This window comes from Trachemys scripta, chromosome 9 (genome assembly GCF_013100865.1).
Source record: "Trachemys scripta elegans isolate TJP31775 chromosome 9, CAS_Tse_1.0, whole genome shotgun sequence".
NCBI lineage: Eukaryota > Metazoa > Chordata > Testudines > Emydidae > Trachemys > Trachemys scripta.
In genome coordinates, this window is record NC_048306.1 from 96,299,140 (window position 1) to 96,318,682 (window position 19,543).

At 62.3% G+C, this 19,543-nt stretch overlaps 1 protein-coding gene across 3 annotated transcripts in view; it reads right to left on the minus strand.

The window, feature by feature from the left end:
* Positions 1-4,663: 4,663 nt before the first annotated feature.
* The window catches only part of LOC117883222 (major facilitator superfamily domain-containing protein 8-like), a 17,958-nt gene continuing 3,078 nt past the window's right edge, over positions 4,664-19,543 (minus strand). For 2 of the 3 annotated variants that reach the window (XM_034782324.1, XM_034782325.1), the window contains 11 exons: positions 17,203-17,388; positions 16,315-16,377; positions 16,077-16,196; positions 15,479-15,558; positions 15,049-15,361; positions 13,685-13,758; positions 13,037-13,120; positions 11,749-11,878; positions 11,071-11,193; positions 8,585-8,715; positions 7,905-8,479 (listed from right to left, as the gene is read on the minus strand). In XM_034782324.1, coding sequence (XP_034638215.1) covers positions 8,393-8,479; positions 8,585-8,715; positions 11,071-11,193; positions 11,749-11,878; positions 13,037-13,120; positions 13,685-13,758; positions 15,049-15,361; positions 15,479-15,558; positions 16,077-16,196; positions 16,315-16,377; positions 17,203-17,388 — 1,391 coding nt within the window. In that variant the 3' untranslated portion in view covers positions 7,905-8,392. Of the gene's footprint in view, positions 6,003-7,904; positions 8,480-8,584; positions 8,716-11,070; positions 11,194-11,748; positions 11,879-13,036; positions 13,121-13,684; positions 13,759-15,048; positions 15,362-15,478; positions 15,559-16,076; positions 16,197-16,314; positions 16,378-17,202; positions 17,389-19,543 lie in introns of those variants that run through there. The other variant, XR_004647208.1, reaches the window with a different exon arrangement.

Below are 19,543 nucleotides of genomic sequence, written 5' to 3' on the forward strand. Positions count from 1 at the left end.
CATGCACCCTGTCCCCTGCACTGCCCCCATGCACCCCATGCCCTGCACTGCCCCAGTTCACCCCATCCCCTGCACTGTCTCCATGCACCCCCATCCCCTGCACTGCCCCCATGCACTCCTGTTCCCCCACTGCCTTTCCCCTGCACTCATTTCCCCTTGCCATGGTTGCTAGCCTAGAAGCCATCAGCCCTGGCCCTTGGTCGTGTCCCATCGCTCCCCCGGGGCTTGGCTCCTCCTCACCTATGCCCCCCTCTTTACCCATTGCAGGGTCATGGGCTCTGAGTTCACTCGGAGAACGAAGCACCTGCTGCTCCCCCTCCCCATGAGACCCCCCCCCCACTGACATCAATGGCAACTTCTCCCTTAGATGCAGCCTGTGCTGCAGGGCTGGGGAAGGCAGGGGCAAGGGGGAGCTGGCTCCGGGCATGGCCTCGGCTGCCACCTGTTCCCCGGGGTACCCAGCTGAATGAGACTGCGTCTGCCGAGGGGGACGGGGACGCTGATGAGGACGGACGGGGCCTTCCTGGGGGCGACAGGGAGTGGCCGTGGCTCATCTCGGAAGGGGCCCTGGGGAAGCCTGTGACCTCTTAGCTCCTGCCCAGAGACACCGCCAGGGTGAACCAGCGGACACGGCTCTGCTCCCCTCCCCCACTGTGCTCATCTCTAGCCATCTCCAGGCTGCACAGAGCGCCCATTGCTGCAGCACCTAGTGTCCCGGGCACAGGAGAGGGCATGGGCAGGTGCCCCCAGCATGGGCAGGTGCCCTCTCCACCAGGCAAACAGCCTCCAACAGCTCCCCCTTGTATGACTCACACAGGGCGCCCTCCGAGCCCGATGGGGCTGGGGGGGATTTGTGCCAGGAGAGAAGGGGTAATGCAGTACCTGGCATCTCCACCCCCCTCCCCAATTCACACCCGATCCAGCCCCGCAGCGCCTGGCATTGCAAAGTACAGGACTCACTGCAGAGCGCCCAGTCTGGGGAGGATGCCAGGAGCCAGGCCCACAGCATGCCGCCAGGGCACTGTAAGGAAAGGGGCGTCTCTGCCCCACAAGGGGCTCCCCACCCCCATGGCCAGGCACTCCAGTGACCAGAGCCAGCTGGGCTCAGGGTAGTTGGGTTTACTGGTAGTTTGGGGCNGCCCCTCGTGTGAGACGCCCCGGTTCTCGGCCCTTGCCCGGTTCCCTCCGCTCCCCGCGTGGGACATCCCGGCTCTCAGCGCCAGACACCGATCCGCCCACGTGGGACGTCTCGGCTCTCAGCGCCGGACACCGATCTGCCCACATGGGACGTCCCGGCTCTCGGCTCCAGACACTGATCCCCCCGCGTGGGACGGTAGACAGACTGCAGAGGTGCCTTGGATGCACCATCCATTTACGAAGAGGAGTCCTGCAGCAGGCGTGGCCCCGACTCACCTACATCACTGCGCTCTTAGCTCATCTCTGCCCCTCGGGAGGCACATTAGCCACAGCCATTGGCGAATCTCTGAACTCCCGCATTGGCATCTCCAGCTCAGATGCACCAGCACGGGGGAGCGAGGCCGGTTTGCCCTGGAATCCAGGCTGCTCCCGCCCCTGCACCTCTGGCTCTGCCCTCTGTGCCCCCATCACCGCACCGGGGCTACTGTGCCCAGGCAGACCCCAGATCCCTGACCCACTGGCCCCCAGCAGTCACCCAGGCTCCCTGCCATGAAGGCATCAAGCCACCTGCGTGAGGCTCAGGAGGGAGCCCCTGCCCCTTCCTGCCCCAGGGCCAGGAGTCGAGGGGCTAGCCACGCAGCGCCCCCTATCCCAGCAAAGCACGTTCATCCTGCACTTCCCTGCCCTCACAAGGGAGCCGGTTGCATGGCTGGGTGGGGAGCTCCTCCGGCCCCTTCTCTGATCCCTCCAGGTGCAGCTGTGGGGATCTCGCTCTCAGCCCTGCAGGCCGGGCTGGCAGGATCCGGGGCTGCTGGGCGCGGGGGCTCCGCTGTGCCAGCCGGGGAAGAACGGGTTAAACCGACTCATGCTCCTTTTGGGAATTAAGGGGGCGGGGGAGGAGCAAGTGCCACAGCTGAACTTTTGACCCCCTCCCCCCGACCAGATGCCAAGTGCTCGGGCGCCTGCAGCGCTGCCACCAGGCCCCGATCTGTGCACGTAACCCCCAGTCAGCCGCTCCCCGCCCGCTCAGCCACCCTTCCGGTTCACTGCCTGGCCACCGGGTGAGCCGACATGGCACTTGCTTCACGCCCCCCGCCCGCCATCGGGGCTATTTTTAGCAACTGCTCGGGTTGGATGCCAGGTCAGTCTCAGTCGAGTGTGAGCGGCAGGGCACGGGGAGGGGCATGGCAGACGGGAGAGCAGCCCCCTGGCTGGAGTTAACCTTTGTGCAGCTGGCTGCTTTTCCTCCCCTCCCCCTCACTCTCCCTGCCTCCGCCCGTGCCCCCCACCGCCACAGTGCATCTGGGCCCACCTGCCCAGCTCCCCCCACCCCCACTGTCCAGGACGGGGGCTGCAGGCACAGGGCACGTACATCAGCAAAGCACCCGCTCCGTACTGCCGTGGGCTGGGCAGGGCTGCCTGACAGCCGCCCTACTCCCTAGCTAGGGGCCCATCCCCACGGTATCTGGCCCCAGAGACAGCCACACTCCTTTGGTGAGTCACAGGAAGGACCCATGAGCGCCTAGCTGGCCTGGTCTGGACCCCAGCATCCAGGGGCAAGGGGGAAGATCAGCTCCCAGCCAGCTTCCTCCTAGGAGCAGGGGCCTCCAAGGGACACCACCTGCGCCGGGAGCCCTGGAACCTCCAGCCGGGGCTGCCCCAGGCCTGGCGCGGGAGGCAGCAGCCACTGTGGGAGCTGGCCAGCCCTGGGGCCAGACTGTTGTGGGAGATGCATGGAGCAAGAGATTAGGGGTGAAGATCAGGGGGAAGGCGGGAGGGGAGCAGGGGCTGGCTTTGCGGCCGGAGTTGCAGTCAAATTCCCCTCCCCCCTGCTGCCAGGCAGCCCCTCCTCCATCGGGGGGGCAGCGCTGTGGGGGGAGGAGGGAGCAGCCCACCCCACAACACACTGTGCTCTGGGGAAGGAGAGAAAGTCACTTGTTCATGTGGGGCTGGGGGGGAATCTTCAAAGAGCCCTGTCAAGCTTCCTCACCCCCAATCCTGCCCTATCCCAGGCCTGGGCTTCCCCCCCCAGCTCTGCTGATACCCCTCAATCCTGCCCCACAGCCCCCTGCTATCCCAGCCCTGGGCTCCCAGCTCTCCTGCAGCCCCCCTGCTAGTCCATCCATCTGTTAGCAGCTGCCTCTGCCCCATGCCCACGGCGACGTAACTCAATGGCTGGGCGTGGCAGGTGCCAGGATCTGGGGCTACAGAAATGCGAGACACTTATGGGGCCCAGACCCCAGCTGAGACCCATAAACTCACATCACTTGTGTCTAAACCCCAAGTTTCAGTCTGGTCGTGGCAGTAAATGCCCACAGTGCGCAAGAGCTGAGCATGGGCCGGGGGGGGGGGGGGGGGGCAAAAGGGGGGCCTGAGCCTGTGAGCTCACAGCAGGATTGCCCCAGAGGGACCGGACCGGCCTGGGCTGCTTAACCCTTCCCATGCCACTGGACTGAGCAGGAACCACCTCCCTCTGAGCTGCATCAACAAACAGGAGTAAAACTGGGCACCTACCAGTCCCAGTCACCAAGTGTGGGGACCACAGCCATGACACGCCTTGGGGAGGAGAGACCCCAACCCAGGGGCAGACAGACACAGCCGGGGGGACTGGCCACAGCGCCCCAGGGACAGACAGAGCCAGCACAGGGGGCAGGAACCCTGCCACAGTGCGCCAAGGGCAGACAGACCCAGCGTGAAGGGGGACTGGTCACAGCGCCCCAGGGACAGACAGGCCGGGGGGGGGGGGGGGGGGGGGGGGGACTGGTCCCAGCGCCCCAGTAAATGAAAATGGACCAGTGCACACTCTTGTCCCTTCTGCCCCCAGCACTGCCCCGGGACCCACTGCTGGCGCTCACGGACGGCACTTGGATGCTACAGGTCGAGAAGACTGTCACATGGGAGTCGCGCACGCACAGCTCCAGCTGCCTGGTTCCAAAGCCACTCCAATACGGCCCGGCTGCCCCTCTGCCTGGCAGGCCGCGGGGCAGCTGGCCAAGTCTGAACAGCATTCCGAGCCCGTGGCCAGCTCAGCTTGCCAATCCGGCAGCGGCTCTATGCAAAGCAAAGTGCCAGAGCGCCACTCCCTGGCCTGGTTGAAATACAGGAGTCAAGGCGCCCTGTGCTGATGTAATACAGGCCAGGCCATTTTTTATTTCAATCAGGGATGTCCCTTAGAACATGGGACGGTTGGCAACTTTTAGTGCCCAGCGCCCACTTGCCAGTGCGGAGCACAGGGATGCCTCTCCCTGGCAGAGTCAGCTGTGTCCAGGAGCTGGTCCTCCCTCCAGTGCCACGCTGCCCAGGCCCTTCCCAGCACGAGGGCAGGTGCTCCTCTCACACCAGTCCGGGTCACTACTGCCGGGCCCAGCCACACAGAGCAGCACTTACCCGGCCCTCCCAGCACCCCTGCTCCTTCAACGACGGACTCCAGCCCCCTGCCCTCAACCCCTCCCAGCTCAGACCTCCCCCCCAAATACCCCCATGCCCCAGCTCAGAACACCCCGCCCTGCCCCTGCTATGCACCCCACACCTGCTAGCCTCAGCCAACCCAGCCCCTCCCTGCTCCTTCCCCCTCCTGCTGCTCGGTCTGGGAAGGCAGGAGCTGCGCAGCAGGGAGTGCGCACACAGCCCTACTTTCTGCCTCCATGGGGCTGGCCCCACTGCAACCCCCCTCCCCCCACTGCCTCCTGGGCTAGAAGTCCCCTAGTGGCAGCTAGCGTTGCCAGTTTTGGTTGGACGCATTCCTGGAGATTTAACCACACGACAATCTTCCATTCCTGGAGACTCCAGGCCCATCCTGGAGGGTTGGCAACTCTAGCAGCAGCCAGGTATTGCAGCTTCCAGAGAGGGGAGCCCCCTGTGGTGGCAGGCGGTACTGCAGCAGTCCCGTTACCAGCTCTGAGCTCTCTGCCAGCTGGTGGGGCTTGGCCCCTCCTGGCCAGGGCACTGGCAGAGAATGAGAGAGGAGTTGGTGGGCGGGGGTATTATTAGTGCTGCTGATGGCCCCCTCTGGTCCAGCCTGGCAGTGCCTGTGCCCATGTGGTGCCCCTGGGATGGCACAGGTCTCTCAGACTCTCCCCCAGTACAGCAATGCCCTGAGGCCCCTGCCTGGCAGGATGAATCTGCCCATCAGCCTCCGCCCCTCGCCCGGGTTTAGTCGTTCTTCCACACACACGTTACAGAGACGGGGAGAGCCCTGCCCAGCCCCTACCCCCAGCAGGCCTGGAGTGAGCAGGGCCGGGCCGCCCTTGCCCTGAGCCTGCGGGAAGAGGCCAGCAGTTTTATGGCTCTTGCATGTGGGCTGGCGGCCCCCTGCCTTCTCCAGCGAGGAGCACCCAGCCACACACCCACCCCAATACCAGGCCCACAGCTCAGCCCCGTGCCAACAGCAAGGTGGTACCAACACCACTCTGTGTCTAGGAGAAATCCAGCCTCCCGCCCCCTCAGCAGACCAGGAGCATCTCCACCGCCCAGGACTTCCTCTCCCCTTGCTCCTCTGTCCAGAGAGACAGCAGCCATCGGAGCATAGCAGGGCACAGGGGTGGGAAAGGAAGGCTGGTCAATCTGGGGGCAGCAGGCCAGCAGCACAGGAAGGCCAGTCCTTGGAGGGAGGGGCAGGGCAAGGGCCAGCCCAGGGTGGTGGGGAGTGCCAGTCCAGGAGGGGAAGGAAGGATGGATGTGGAAGGAGTGCCAATGCAGCACGGCAGGGGTGTGGGCTCGTCCATTGACAGCCCCGCTGTGCTGAACACTGTCCTGTGCAAGGCTGTGAGCTCAGGTCCCACTCCCCATGGCCCTGCCCCGAATGGGGGCAGCCAGATGGTGACAGGCTGTGTTGCATGAGCCCTCGGTGCCAGCCAGGGCAATACCTGCATGGGAGAGAAGTGGGGAGAGTGTCAGGGGACTGCGCCCTCCCACACGCCCGGAGATCCTGAGTGCTCTGAGGGGGGCCTGCAGAATGCCTCCCAGCCCGAGGCAGACATACCAGGCTGGACAGGGCCTGGGGGGGGGGCGGGGGGGCATTTACTAGTGACGTTGTCCAGGCTCGCAGGGGAGCGGTGTGCAGAAGGGAAGATGGTCACTCACGGGGAGTGGGGCCTGTATACGAAGCATAAAGGCAAACATAGGACTTGCCAGGCTGGGGGAGACCCAAGGTCCAGCATCCTGTCTACCCCAGCTGCTCCAGAGGTAGGTGGAAGAGCGCTGCAGTAGCAGATACGGGATAACCTGCCCCACACAGTGACTGAATTAATCCCCGCTGCCCAGCTACCACCACCACCCAGCCCTCTAATACTCTTTGTTAGTATAACTAGATTCTTGGGGTCCCTACAAGCATCTTGCTAAACGCTGGGTCTCACCACCTTCCTGTGGCAGGGCATTCCACAGGCTCATCCAGCCACGTTATAGCCTTTCGTCACAGCCCCTTTTCAAAGGTAACAATCCCCATGTTTCCATTCTCCTCCCCTGCACCTCTCACTCTCCTTTCTGGGATGGGGTGACCAGCACTGCAGCCAGGAGCCAGATGAAGCCAGACCCCTAATCTCTATTCTCCGGGTTATTCACTAGCCCGTTCCTTACGCAGCCTAGCAGCGGGATTGCTTTTTTCACCACAGCTGCACGTTGAGCAGTGCCCGCCCTTGAGCTGGCCAGGGCGCTGCCCAGGACCTGTACCCGAGTCGATGCAGTTAAGCGGGAACTGGCTGGGTAGCTGAGTTTTCCCCCTCCAGCGCACAGTCCTTTGTATTGATCGTTCAGCCCCTCAGCTGGCCCTTTCGTCGGGCTGGGTTAGGACTCCCTGAAGTTCTGCACACTCCGCTCTGGCCGTGACTAACCTAAATACACATGTGGCCGCTGCAAGTCTCGCCCCCTCCCACCCCGCCCCTTTGCGGGTGGTTAATGAATAGACCAACCACCACGGCACTAGTACAGAGCGCTGAGGCACCCTACCATGCATCTCGACCCAGATTCTCACACGTATTTAGGCTCCTAACTCCCACTGCTTTCAAGGGAAGCCTAAGCGCCTTTGAGGACCTGGGCCCTTCTGCCGTGATGAAAATTCCCTGTTTATTCCTGTTCTTTGAGCTCTCTCGCTGAGCCTGGTTTTGATCCATAACCGTACCTGGTCACGCACCTTCAGAGGCTTAGCTTTTATCATAGCCTTGTGTGCGGGGCCTCATCAAAGGTCTTTTGGAAGTTTAAATATATCATGTTAGCCGCTTCGCCTTCAGTCGCTATTTTACTGCCACCTACAAAGAATTCTAATGGATTACGGAGCCAACCCTTTCCGCCGCAGGATCGGTGCGGGCTACACCCTCTCAGATCACGATCTTCCAGCTGGTTTATTCTTCTACCTTTAAATTATTGTTGCAACCATGTTCCCAAAGGCCATAATTCTTCTCTAGAGCCTTTTCTAAATATAGGAACAATATACGCTGCCCTCCAGCCCTCTGTAACAGCAGCTGGTTTTAATGAGCGGGCGGGTTTTAGCTAGCAGCTTCTCAGAGCTCCTTCAGCAACGGTGGATATACGCACCAGGATGCGAAGGGGCTGGGAAAGGGAAGGGGAGCTGGAGTAGTGGCTGGGGCTCATGGCTAGTGGCTGGGTGGTTTGCAGGTTAACGACATAGGTCCCAGTGGAAGTGGGGACAAGGTGTAGAGGATGGGTCTCTCAGGGACAGAGATACAGGATGGACGGTGGAGGGCAGAGTTAAGGGTGTTTGGGGCAAGTGCAGCTACATTGCATGAAGGTATTTACTAAAAAGAACCAGCTCCTCAAACCATCACACTGACTTTTTTATTGGGGAATTTCCTTCGTTTCCCCCCATATTTTTGCCACCAAGAGATTTTTGACACGACATGTGACACCCTGGGAAGGTGTTTGTTTCCTACTGTACAAACTGACAAGAGCCCAGGCCGGGAGGGTCAAATGCTCTCCTGCAGGTTCCCCGGTACCTCGCTGTGGCTCTGCAGACCTCCGAGCGTCAAACCGTTCTCTGTAAAACGTCTTCCCCCATAAAACCGCCTGTGCAGATTCCCCGGCAGTTAAACAGCTCCGAGCGCCCCCCAGCACCAAGCAGCAGGACTGCACAGCCCCTCAGGCAGGAACTGCTGGCCTCACCCAGGCATCTCGGTGCACTTGACCCAGGACTGTTTGGCCACCAGGGCAGAGGAGGCACCCTGAGCCCAGGGGCTCTGACGCTCTCACCTTGGTGGCTTTAACCCGTGCAATGCCTCTGGGTGCGCGGAGGAGGGGTGGAAGGTCACGAGTGCCGCTCCTCCGGGGACGGTCCCGGCACGTAGCTCCTGGGCGGCTCCACCAGGTAAGAGTACGAGAGCCCAACCATGACCTATGGGAGCAGAAGAGCCATCAGCATGCGGCCCGCGGGGCTGGAGCCCTGGCTCCCCCAGGGGCAGGATGGGGAGGGGCAGGCGACCGTCCCCGGGGTGCTCACCATCAGCAGGCCCAGCAGGCCCATCATCACCCCCAGCATGATGTAGAGGTTTTCGGTCAGGCCTCCAGCCCACAGGGGCCCCAGAATGGTGGCGATTCCCCCCACTGACCGTCGCAGGCCCTGGCTGAAACCTACAGCACGGGAAGAACACAAAGGGTTAACGCTGCCTGCCGTCCCCAGCTCCTACCACCAGGGGGCACCACGCCACCGAGGGCACTGGCCTGCCTGGGGTGTGACCAGAGGCAGCCATGCTCCATTCCCGCTGGCAGCCTCTCCGCGGGTGGGGGTAGGGTGACCGGATAGCAAGTGTGAAAAATCAGGACAGGAGGTGGGGGGGTAATAGGTGCTTATGTAAGAAAAAGCTCCAAAAATCGGGACTGTCCCTATAAAATCAGGACATCTGGTCACCCTAGGTGGGGGCCTTGCCTTTCTCTTGGTGGGGAAGCCTGAGCGATCGCGTGGCACTACACAAGCAGATAATGGCCATCTGGGAGCCAACGACACTGCCTCGGTGTTGGGCCGTATCCCCCCCAAACCAAAGGAGCGAGGCCGCGGGACTGGTGGGCCATCCCAGCACAGAGAAAGACAGGATGGGAGAAGGGAGGTCGGCGACAGAGAGAGAAGCAGGCCCCCCCCACCCCGTCCCCCAAAAGAAAGTCCCACGGGACGTGGGGCCCACACACTTTTCTGCACTGGCCCGAGAAGCAGAGCGGTGGTCTCTGTAGTGCATCCTTGCCTTCCCGTCCCGCTGGATCAGAGCGCCGGTCTGCCAACGGTACCAGCTGCTTTGAAGAGCGTTCCGTCCCCAAGCTCCGCCCAGTCCCCCTCCTCCCCACTGCTCACACCACAGGGTGGCGGAAAATACTCCACCAAAACTCTCAGACGGCCCTGGGAGTCGAGGCCTCAGTTCTGGGTCAAATCCAGGGTGGGGTGGGGCCGGAGAGAAACGGTTTAGAGAATATGACTGATGAGGGAAGGTTATAAAACTGGGCATGTTTAGTCTAGAGAAAAAGGGGGGACCTGATAACAGACTTCAAATGTGTTCAGGGCTGGTACAAAGAGGACCAAGACCAACCGTTCCCCATGTCCACTGGAGGTCGGACAAGAAGTAATGCGGGTGATCGGCAGCAAGGGAGATTTAGGTCAGATATCAGGAAAGGGATCAGGAGGCTGACTTGAAGGGTAGTTAAGCTCTGAGCCGGGTGAACAAGAGAGGCTGTGGGGTCCCCATTGTGTTTTAACCGGTGGTCTAGGTATATCTGGCCCTGCCTCAGGTTTGAACTCGATGAGCTCTCGAGGTCCCGTCCAGCTCTACATTTCTGCCAGGCTGGGAAGGTCGGTGGCCCCCGGTCACAGCAGTAGGCAGAGCTACGCTGGGTTCCCTGGCTGCTTCGCCCTCCCACCTGTGCCACCCCAGCTCTTCCACCCTCCCCTGTAAATTCATTCAGCCCAGTCATTCAGGGAGGCCTGCCAAGGAGAAGGGTGTCCCCATCCAACTCTTTGAAATGGGCCACCCTCATTACCACTACAAAAAGTGATTTCTCCTCCCTTTGTATCCTACTGTTAATTCAATTCTCTCCTTAGCACTCACCCCCACTTGGTAAGGCAACTCCCATCTTTTCACGTGCTGTATGTTTATACCTGCTACTGTGTTTTCCACTCCGTGCATCTGATGAAGTGGGTTCTAGCCCACGAAAGCTTATGCCCAAATACATTTGTTAGTCTCTACGGTGCCACAAGGACTCCTCGTTGTTTTTGCTGATCCAGACTAACACGGCTACCCCTCTGAAACCCATTCATCGGCGGCAGGAGTGGCTCAGATCACCCCGGCAAACCAGTCACTGAGCTGAGAGGGACCCAGCCAGCTCCGCCAACACAGAGCGGATGCAGGACTCAGCGGCTGGAGTGGGCAAGGCTAAAGTGGGATCGAAATTGGACCCTGGGAATCGGTGTTTGATCAGAAACCCAACACAGCCATGTAAAATGGAAACCCCTGTCTTGGAAAGGGGGCCCGGTGCCACGGTTTAACAGCCCCCTCCTGGGACAGAGCTATCTGCTGGGACACCAAGATCCCGACAGACAGGTCGGACTCAGCCCCGGGGGAACTCAGCTCCGCCAGGGCCAGGGAGGAGTCAGGCCCAGCTTGTGCGGGGGGAAGCGAACGGTTCGGTGCTCTTAAGAGCAGCTGCCCCGAGCTGCTGCCCCGGTGTCCCTACAAGGCGGGAGGGGTGGGAGAGGCTGACCGCACAGAGGTCATGTGTGTGTTTTAGGACACCCATCTCTAGGGTGCCCTTCATTGTGGTATCTGGGCTTGGAGCGAGGAGGGGCAGGCAGGCATCTGCAATTTGGGGCATGGCTCAGCTGGTCCCAGGGCAGACTGCTCTGAAGGGGAGTTTGGGGCTCTGGGTGCCACCGATCTCTCTCAGGGCAGGTAGGAAGTGGGCGCCAGGCCCCAGCCCGGGCACCGACCCCTCCCTGAGGCTCACCTTGTGTTCTCTCTGCTGTGACCTTGGAGAAGAGCGAGACCTGGGAGACAGCCACGAAGGGCAGCCCCAGCACCTGCAGGAACACGCCGACCACCAGCTCAGACAGCAGGACGGGAAAGCTTCCTGTGGGCAGCAAAGCAGACATGGCAGGGGGGGGTGGATGGGCCTGGCGTGCAAAGAGCCCCAGACACTGGCAGACTCGACTCAGGGCCTATGCTCGTTCTTGCCCGGTAGATGGGCAAGCCCCTGGCATGCTCTGCCCAGCCCCAGTATGCTCCAGGCTAAGTTGCTAGCTTTCCGAATCAGCAGAGGCCCAGATGTTCATGACTCTGGGCACCCATGAGAGCACCCCCTGCTCCCTTCCCCGGGCACTGAGCAGGGAGAGGGGCCGGGGAATTGCAGCGCCAGCCCATGCTGCCTACAGCAGCTGAGCATCGCCACCACTCATCCAGGCAAGGGGTCTCCTCTCCACCACACAGCCCCTGCTGGGCCACCACAGGGCACTGCTGGGCCAGCCTGCGCCATGCAAGGTGCCACGCAGCCCAGGGGAGCACTCCAGAGCCATGCCAGGCTCCTGTCCCCCAATCATCCCTAGCCAGCGAACCCAACCCCCTGCCAAGCGATTCCCCAGGGAGAGAGGAACCGGAGAGCCCAGAAGGGGAGGAGGCAGTCAGTTACCTTGGGGCCTTGCCAGGAAGAGCAGGCACCAGACACAAGCCACGTTGCAGATGACCAGCCCGAGCACCAGGATCACGCGGTCGGGGAGACGGCTGCTGAGGCAACGCACCAGGAAGAAGCCGCAGATCACCTGTGGGGGGTGGGGGAGACGAGTTATTCCACAACCCCCAGGCCGGGTGCAAAGACCAGTGAGAAGTGCGGCCCTTCTGCTGCTGGGGGGGGCGAACAGAGGGGGGGGGGGGGGGGGACCCAGGGTGGGGGCCTGAAGGGAAGGAGGGCAGAGCAAGCCCCGCATAGGGCCTCTTGCAGGCTAGCAGTGCCTGAGAGCCAGCCAGCACCAGGCCCCCAGCGCTGGGCACATGAGCACATGCTCTGTATTCCCTTATCAGAGGAGTCACTGCTTGCCAGCGCCCTGCCTTCCCCCCTCACGGCCTCAGCACCACCGCTCGCCCTTCCCCTGGCGAACAGGCCGGCCATGCCCGGGCACAGGTGCCAGCCAGCACAGCCAGGCTCCAGGAAACGGCCTGCGCCATGCAGGTTGGCAGGGCCAGGCCATAGGCTCTCTGCCAGCAGGGCACGAGGTTTCCCCAGCCTGCAGCCCACCCTGCCCTAGCTGCAAACGGAGACCACTGGCAAGGACGCCCCGCTCCGCACGCTGCCGGAGCAAGGGCAGAGGAGAGGTCCCACACCAGTTCTGTCTGGCACTCTCCCCTCCCTGCACTCACACCGGGCCAGCCCCACCCATGGGAACAGCGAGGGAGCCGGGGTAGCCAGGCAAAGACATTTCAGCCCCGTCCATGCCGGTGGAGGGCGAGACCCTGTCTGCACCAACGCTCCCAGAGGGGCTGGAACAGGGCCGCAGCTACGGGCTACGCAGGAGAGGCCTGGCTGGACGGGACCCCAGCGTCACTAGCCTCTCTCGCTGCCTGGGCTGGACAGAGGAGATCGGGGCTGGAGGGCTGGCTCAGAGGACGGCTTGGCTTAGTGATGAGGACGGGGGGCCTAGACCTCCTTCCACCCCATCCCCAGTCTGGCTGTACACAGAGCTAACGCATGGGGTAGAGAACAAGCAGCACCTGCAAATATCTGAAGGATCCCAAAGGGGGGAGGGGGGCAGGTCACCCGGAAGGCCGGGGCAAGTGCTGAGAAATAGGGTCAGACATTCATAGGTCGCGAGCGCTCTCGGCAGGGTCTGGATCGTGCGTGTGCACACGCACCGTGGGACGGGAGCCGGTCACCTGCCCCAGGCCATGTCTGCCAGGACCCCCAGGGCTGGGGTCTCACCTACCTCGATGCCGCACAGGAAGTACATGATGCTGTTCTCGAGCTCCCCGAAGCTCAGGTAGCGCTGGGTGATGGGAGTCACCATGGTCTAGAGACAGATACAGACAGGCAAAGAAAGCAGCCTAGAGTCACACATCTGCCCACCCTCCATTCATGGCTGTGAGGAGCTCCCTCTGCGTGGGATGGGCAGGTACAGACCATCGCCCACAAGGTGCCCCTCCCCTGCTCTGCCCCAGAGGGAGGGTTCTCCTGACCAGCGCGTTGGGTCTCTGCTCCCACTTGTCTTCCCTGAGATGGAGGTAAGCCTGGGTCATGCCCAACGTTCACCCAAATTCTGGGCTTCACAAGGAGACCTTGGGCCAGGGAGAGATGCCCACTCTCTGGGCGCCAGGTGCAGGTGAAAGGTGAACCTCACCAGGGGTCTGGGAGAGGCCGGAGCACCACATGGAGGGGAGAGGAGATCCCCTGTCCCCCTCACCCCCATACACATATCCAGAACCTGGGAAGGGCTGGACAAGAGACGCTCCCTGGACCCAGTCTGGTTGTGAGAGGAGCTGTAGCCCCCACCACCAACATGGAGAAGAACCCCCACCCCCCAATCTCAGTGGGAGTGGAACAGAGTGACCTGCCCATCAAGCCTCCAGGTACTCACCTCCAGGGCTGTTTGGTTGAAGAGGGTGATGAACTGGGCAGTGAGCAGAACCACCACTTCCTCCCGCAGGTACTCTGCAACGACACCAGGGGGACGTCACGGGACTGTGGCGTTGGGAAGGAGAGCGGCCAGACCCGCAGGGAAGGAGAGCGAGGGTGGAGGCAGGAGAGACATCGCCCAGTGGAACAGGTCAGTGGGCCAATCAGGCAACAGGGAAGGGTGGGGGTGTGACACAAGCAAAGTGCCGGACACTCCTCAGGGCGGGGAACGTGATGCTGCTGTAACCAGACACGCTGGGCAAGGGAACCAGCCGGGAGAGTCTGATCCTTTTCTGGCCCTGAACTCCATCCGCAGCAGCCCCGCACTCTCCTGCATGCCAGTTTCTTCACTCATTGGCTCCCAATGTACATGGGTGTGAGCAAGAGGCAGCGCTGCCCTCCTCCACCGTCCACCGGCCCCCAGAGCCCAGCCTTTCTGGAGCACCAGCTGGAGAGTCCAGGCCGCCTTTCCCACCAGGCTGGCACGGCACCCGACTCCCTCTCATTCAAACCCTTCCACAGCCCCGTCCTGCCGGCTCACACCACGGCTTGCTGGCTGACCTTGCGCCACTTCCTTCCCCTCTCTGGGCCTCAGTTTCCCCTATTGCAACCCAGGGATAACAGCCCTGGGGGAGGGGCAAAGGCTCAGTGCCCAGAGAAGGGAAGGGACCATCAGGGTCTCCTACAGCTGGGCCTGCACTCCCCATTCTGTGCCCAGGTCTGCTCCCTGCCCACCAGGGTGCCCGTGTGATGCTGGGTCCAAGCTGACGAGTCTGTGACACTTGGGTGTTGACCCATCTGCTTGCTCTGGGGCAGGGCATGGGACTCTGGGGACAAGCAGGAAGGCCCCATGGTGCCCACAGGCCCTCTCGCCACTCAGCACCCAAAAGCTCACTGTCCGTTCCCATGTAGCTGTCCAGAGCAGCAGGAGACACCCCCCAAGCAACAGTCCCACCGCGTCACGATCCTTTGTCCACAGCTTGGGGGCTTATGCAGCTGCCAGGCTGGTGCGACGGGACACGGAGGGTTCGTCAGCAACACTCCAAGCAGCCGCCGTGCCGGGTCTGCGGAGCGTGTGGTTCACCTTTCCCCTAGAAGCTCAGACCCCCTGATTACGGCGCACACAGCTGGCCTTGCGACTAGGCTGTCAGTGGCGTGGGTTCGATTCCAGCTCTGCCACACTCCCGGGAGGGTAGGATCCTGGTTCGACTGAAACCCGTGACAAATCCCCCCCACGTACTGATCAAAATGGGGGCATGCCAGGCTGCCTGCCTCTAGGGCCCCCAGCTGGATCCCCGCAAAACGCTGGGCTGCAGGGGCGCTCACCTCGCATGGCGCTGAAGTTCCGAAAGGGGCTCTTCTCCTTTACTCTGCCCTCCTCCTCGGCCAGGTGCCCGTTGGGCACGTAGCGGGACTCGTCCCCCCCGGGGGGCTCGGCGGGCGCCCGCTGGACGGTGCCGCCATAGCTCCGGTGCTCAGCGGGCTCCTCCTGGCCAGCGTCGTGCTGCACCAAGGGCTCCCGCTCCTCCTCCTGTGGCGCTGCCAGCGCCGCTCGCTGTGGGTGGGGCCCGGGCTGCAGGTCGTAGTACATCGCCATGACCACGAACTGGAGCAGGAGCCAGAGGAGGCACATGAAGAGCTGCACAGACAGACGGACACCTGAGAGCCCGGAACCGCCGCCCCCCCCCCAGGGAACTCAGGGCCGACTCCCGCGGGCAGCTCTCGCCGGCTGCGCGCAGCGCCCTGGGATACTCACCCCCGGGGAGGTGAACTTGTTGACCTCAAAGGGCCCCAGCCGGAAGTTACAGAGCCGCAGGAAGAGGTTACAGGCGGGTCCTGAGCACAAAGAGACGGCAGGTCACACGCGGGCACTGGGAGGAAAACCCAGAGTGCGAGGAGGGTGGGACTGGCAAGAACGGGCACCATCAAGGAGATGGTGGGTCTCTCACACCCTCGCCACCCCCACTCACTGCCTCTGGCAACAGCCTCTCTGCCATGGAACCGGAGATCCTTTGTCACATGCCCCCCGGCCCCGAGAGGCAGCGCCACCATGGCCTGGCACCACACTGCCATACCCTGGCCCCGTACCCTTCCCAACCTGAGAAACACCAGCCCCCGCGGCATCCGCCCTCCGTTACCACAGCTTGCTTTCAAGGGCACAGGGCAGCCAGAGCCGAGCCTGCTCCCTGCAGTGGCCCCTCTCCACAGCCACTGGGGCAAGGGCCTGGTGTGTGGGGCAGGCGCCTCCTGAACACGGACAGGGCGTGGGGACAGCAGAGCCCCAGCTCATGGCTCAGGCCCACCACTCCCCCCATGCTGCGGACAGGGCGTGGGGGCACCCAGGGGTACCTTACCGATCAGCAGCCCGACCTGCCGGCACGCCATCACTGCAGCAAACACCGTGGCGCGCTCCTGCGAGGTGGTGGAGCGGGTGAGATAGCCAAAGATGGAGGCACCCGCTCCCGTCCCAACACCTGCCAGAAACAAGGACAGTCAGGGGCAAGAGACGGGGCAGGTGCCCAAAGCCCCCGGCACAAGCACCTGGATCTGGAGACCCACATGGCCCCCGGCTTCCCCACCAGCAGCTCTTACCTGCCACCAGCCGGCTGCCCAGGAGGAGCCACTTGGAGACGCCCATAAAGTACATGAAATTCCCTGCAATTGGGGGGATAAAAAGCAACAGGTAACGCCGGGAGGAACATGCAAGCCAGGAACGGGGTGCAGGCGCATCCCTGAAGCCAGCGGGGCTAGCCAAGAGGCAAGCCTCATGTGAGGGGAGGGGAGCAGGCACTGATGTCCCCTGCTGGCTATAATCAACCCCATGTACACCTGTGGGGGGTCTCATCCCATGGGGCTGGAGCAGGGGTAGGGTCCTTCCGATCTCCTGGCTTCTACAGCCTGGTGTTGCAGGCAGGCAGGTTATCCGCGATCCTGCCCTGAAAGGAGCCCCTGTGTTAAAATGGCATCGCAGGCTCCATGCTCGTCGTCCTGCACCACCACCCACCTGTGCAGCAGAGCACGTGGGCTGACATAAACGGGTACTTTGCTAGCTGCCAGCGCGGCAGGCTCAGAGCTGGGCTCTGTCCGGCTGATGGGTCAGCACCAGCAACAGAGGGTCTGCAGGCTGGATTCTGCCCCACAGGGATCCCCCAGCACCTCGTAACTGAGGGCACGGTTGGGCCCTGCACCTGGACCTTGGTTAACAATGAATTCATCTGATGCCCGAGCCAGACTAGAACCCAGCTCCCTGCTGTAGCTGGCTGGCTCTGCGCCTAGGAGTAGAAGCAGGTGCTCGGGATCTCTGTAAATCGGGTGCCTGCATTTAGAGTTTGGTGTTGCACGTTAACACCCTTGTGATAAGTGGGGCTAATCCTGCCTTCCCGCGGGCCAGTGCCCGGGACACGGGCTCACCCTGGACTGCTCCCACCAGCGAAGCAGCCCAGCCGGCGGCCCCCAGACGGCCTTCGCTTGCTCACTCACCCACTATCTCAAACATGTTGGCGAAGAGGATGATGGCTTTGGTGCGCTGGCTCCGGTCAGACCAGTGCCCGAAGAGGGGCCCGGTGAGCAGGCCGGTGAGGCTGAAGGCAGAGATGCCCAGGCCCAGGAAGTACGGCTCAGCATGGAGCGTCTGCAGGTAGGCCCAGATCGTGGGCAGAATCACCGCTAAGGGGGGAGCAGAGACAGACAGACAGTCAGGGGCTCACGCCACAGCACTAGAATAGGTCCTGCCAGACCACCTCAAATGGGTGCTTAGCCCTGCCCCGAATCCAGGCTCCTGCCACCCTGGAGCAAATGGACAGACCCCCTCGTGAGACAGCCATGGAGCAGCATGAGACCCGTCCTGGCTGGCCTTGGACTAAGAGGGCAGAGGTCTCTGGGTCCCCTAGGCCTGCCAGCCGGGCCTCTGATCCCCGCCCATGGCGACCGCCGACTATGCAGCCGGATCACCAGCACTGATGCATTGCTCAGGAAGGGGAAGATGCCAACCACGCAATGGCTCAAACCACCCCCCTCTGGGCCCTGGGAGCTCCCCAGTGACTGCCAGGCATGTCACCCTCCCTGGGACAGAAGGTGCTAGGTGCTGCAGCAGTTCCCCAGACCCAGACGCAGGTGGACTCCAGCAGCACCCCATGGCCTCGGACCCCTGCCCTCCTTGCTAAGAGGGCACACCCAAGCCTGTTTTGTCTCAGCCTGCCAGAACCTCCCTCCCTCAGTCAGGGGCCCTCACCCACTACCCTAGAGCTCCTGCAAGGCCTTACTGCGAGGTGTTTACACAGTAGCCGAGCCCCTCAGCCGGGCGAGTGGGCCGTGCGCCTCACCCAGTCACTGCCGTCTTACGTTGCACTTAACAGGCATTGCAGGAGGGAGACAGAGAAACTCCATGAAGCTCACCAGAGGCCAGAACCAAAGTCCTCATACACCTTCCCCACACCACCAGCCTCCTACCATCACCTTCTTTAAGCAGAGCTTAGTTGCTCTATCTGTGGCAAGAAGCCCGGGACCCTTTCCCATAGCTACCTGCCTGCCACAGCTTCTACCACGTCGGTCGTCTCTGCCCGTTGGCCTGCGTAGGCGTCTATAACGCACCCACCACAAACAGTGTCTGAGTGCTGCCAGAATGAGAAACACGAGGCCACCAGTGCCAGGCTGCCCACCGTCCTCCGTGCCCCAGGTCTCACTATTCGCCCTTGCTGGGCAGTGACAGTAGGATGGCCAATGAGAAGACATCCCCCGCTTTGCTTACGGGCACCCCCCACTACCCTGCAGCCTGCACCAGAGAGAAACAGCAATGCTGCCCCTGCATCTCCCCGCTCTCACCTTCCCTCCCTAGTTAAGGATTTCCACCGGCTGCCCCAGGAAAAGAGAACCAGCCTCAAGGTTCGGCTGCTGCCCTTTGAGACCTCACTGACATCTGCCCTTCGGGAGCTGATGCTTGTAGCATCCCACGTACCGAGAGCGCCCACCCTGCTGCCCTTTGGTGGGATTCAATCGCCCACCCCGGCCAGCCAGGGAGCCTTGCTCAGGTCATTGTCCCCAGGTCTGGACTTGCCCTTCTCATGGACGGGAAGGGGGAAGGAGGAGGAGAACAGGAAGGCCCCAGAGCGGAGAGTTTTCCCTGGGAAAAGGAAAGAAGAGCCCTTGGGTAATGAAGGAAGAGAGGCAGGACTGGGATATGCTAGCCAAGAGAGGGAGGAGTCGGATATGAACACCGCCCACCCCCGTTTATACACTGATGGAGCTAACATGCTAAATAGAGCAGCTCCGGCGCAGACAAACCCTGAGTGAGAGGGACGAGGGTGGTGTGGTGAACAGCGCCAGAATGGGGGGCAGGACAGCAAGGAGCTCCGCTTGGGTTTAGAGTGGCAATAAGCCAGCAGGACACGCTGGAGAGAGGGGCTGAGAGGTGGGGTTTACGGAGGGGACAGGGAGCGCCACGAGTCATCAGCCTAGATGGTCAGGGCGAGCGTGCGCAGAGCCCCAGAGAGAGGCTGTGAAGGGAGAAGCGGAGCAGGCCGAGGACAAGGCCTGTGTGACCCCAGTGTTAGCCGCAGCAGAGGTCAAGGAGGACAGAGTGGAGGCCCCAAGGTCTGGTGAGGCCATTGGTGAGATGGTTTCAGTGGAGGGCCGCAGGCGGGAGGTGGGTTGAATCCAGCAGGGAGCTCAGAACAGTGGAGGTGGTGGCTGTAACTGGCACAGATGAAGGGGAGCAGTGAGCGGGGGGGGGGGGGGGGGGGGGGGGGGGGGGGAGTAGACGGTCCCGGGGGGGCTCTGGGACTGGGGACGGTTTCAACCGCTGTCTTTTCCCCACCTCCAACTG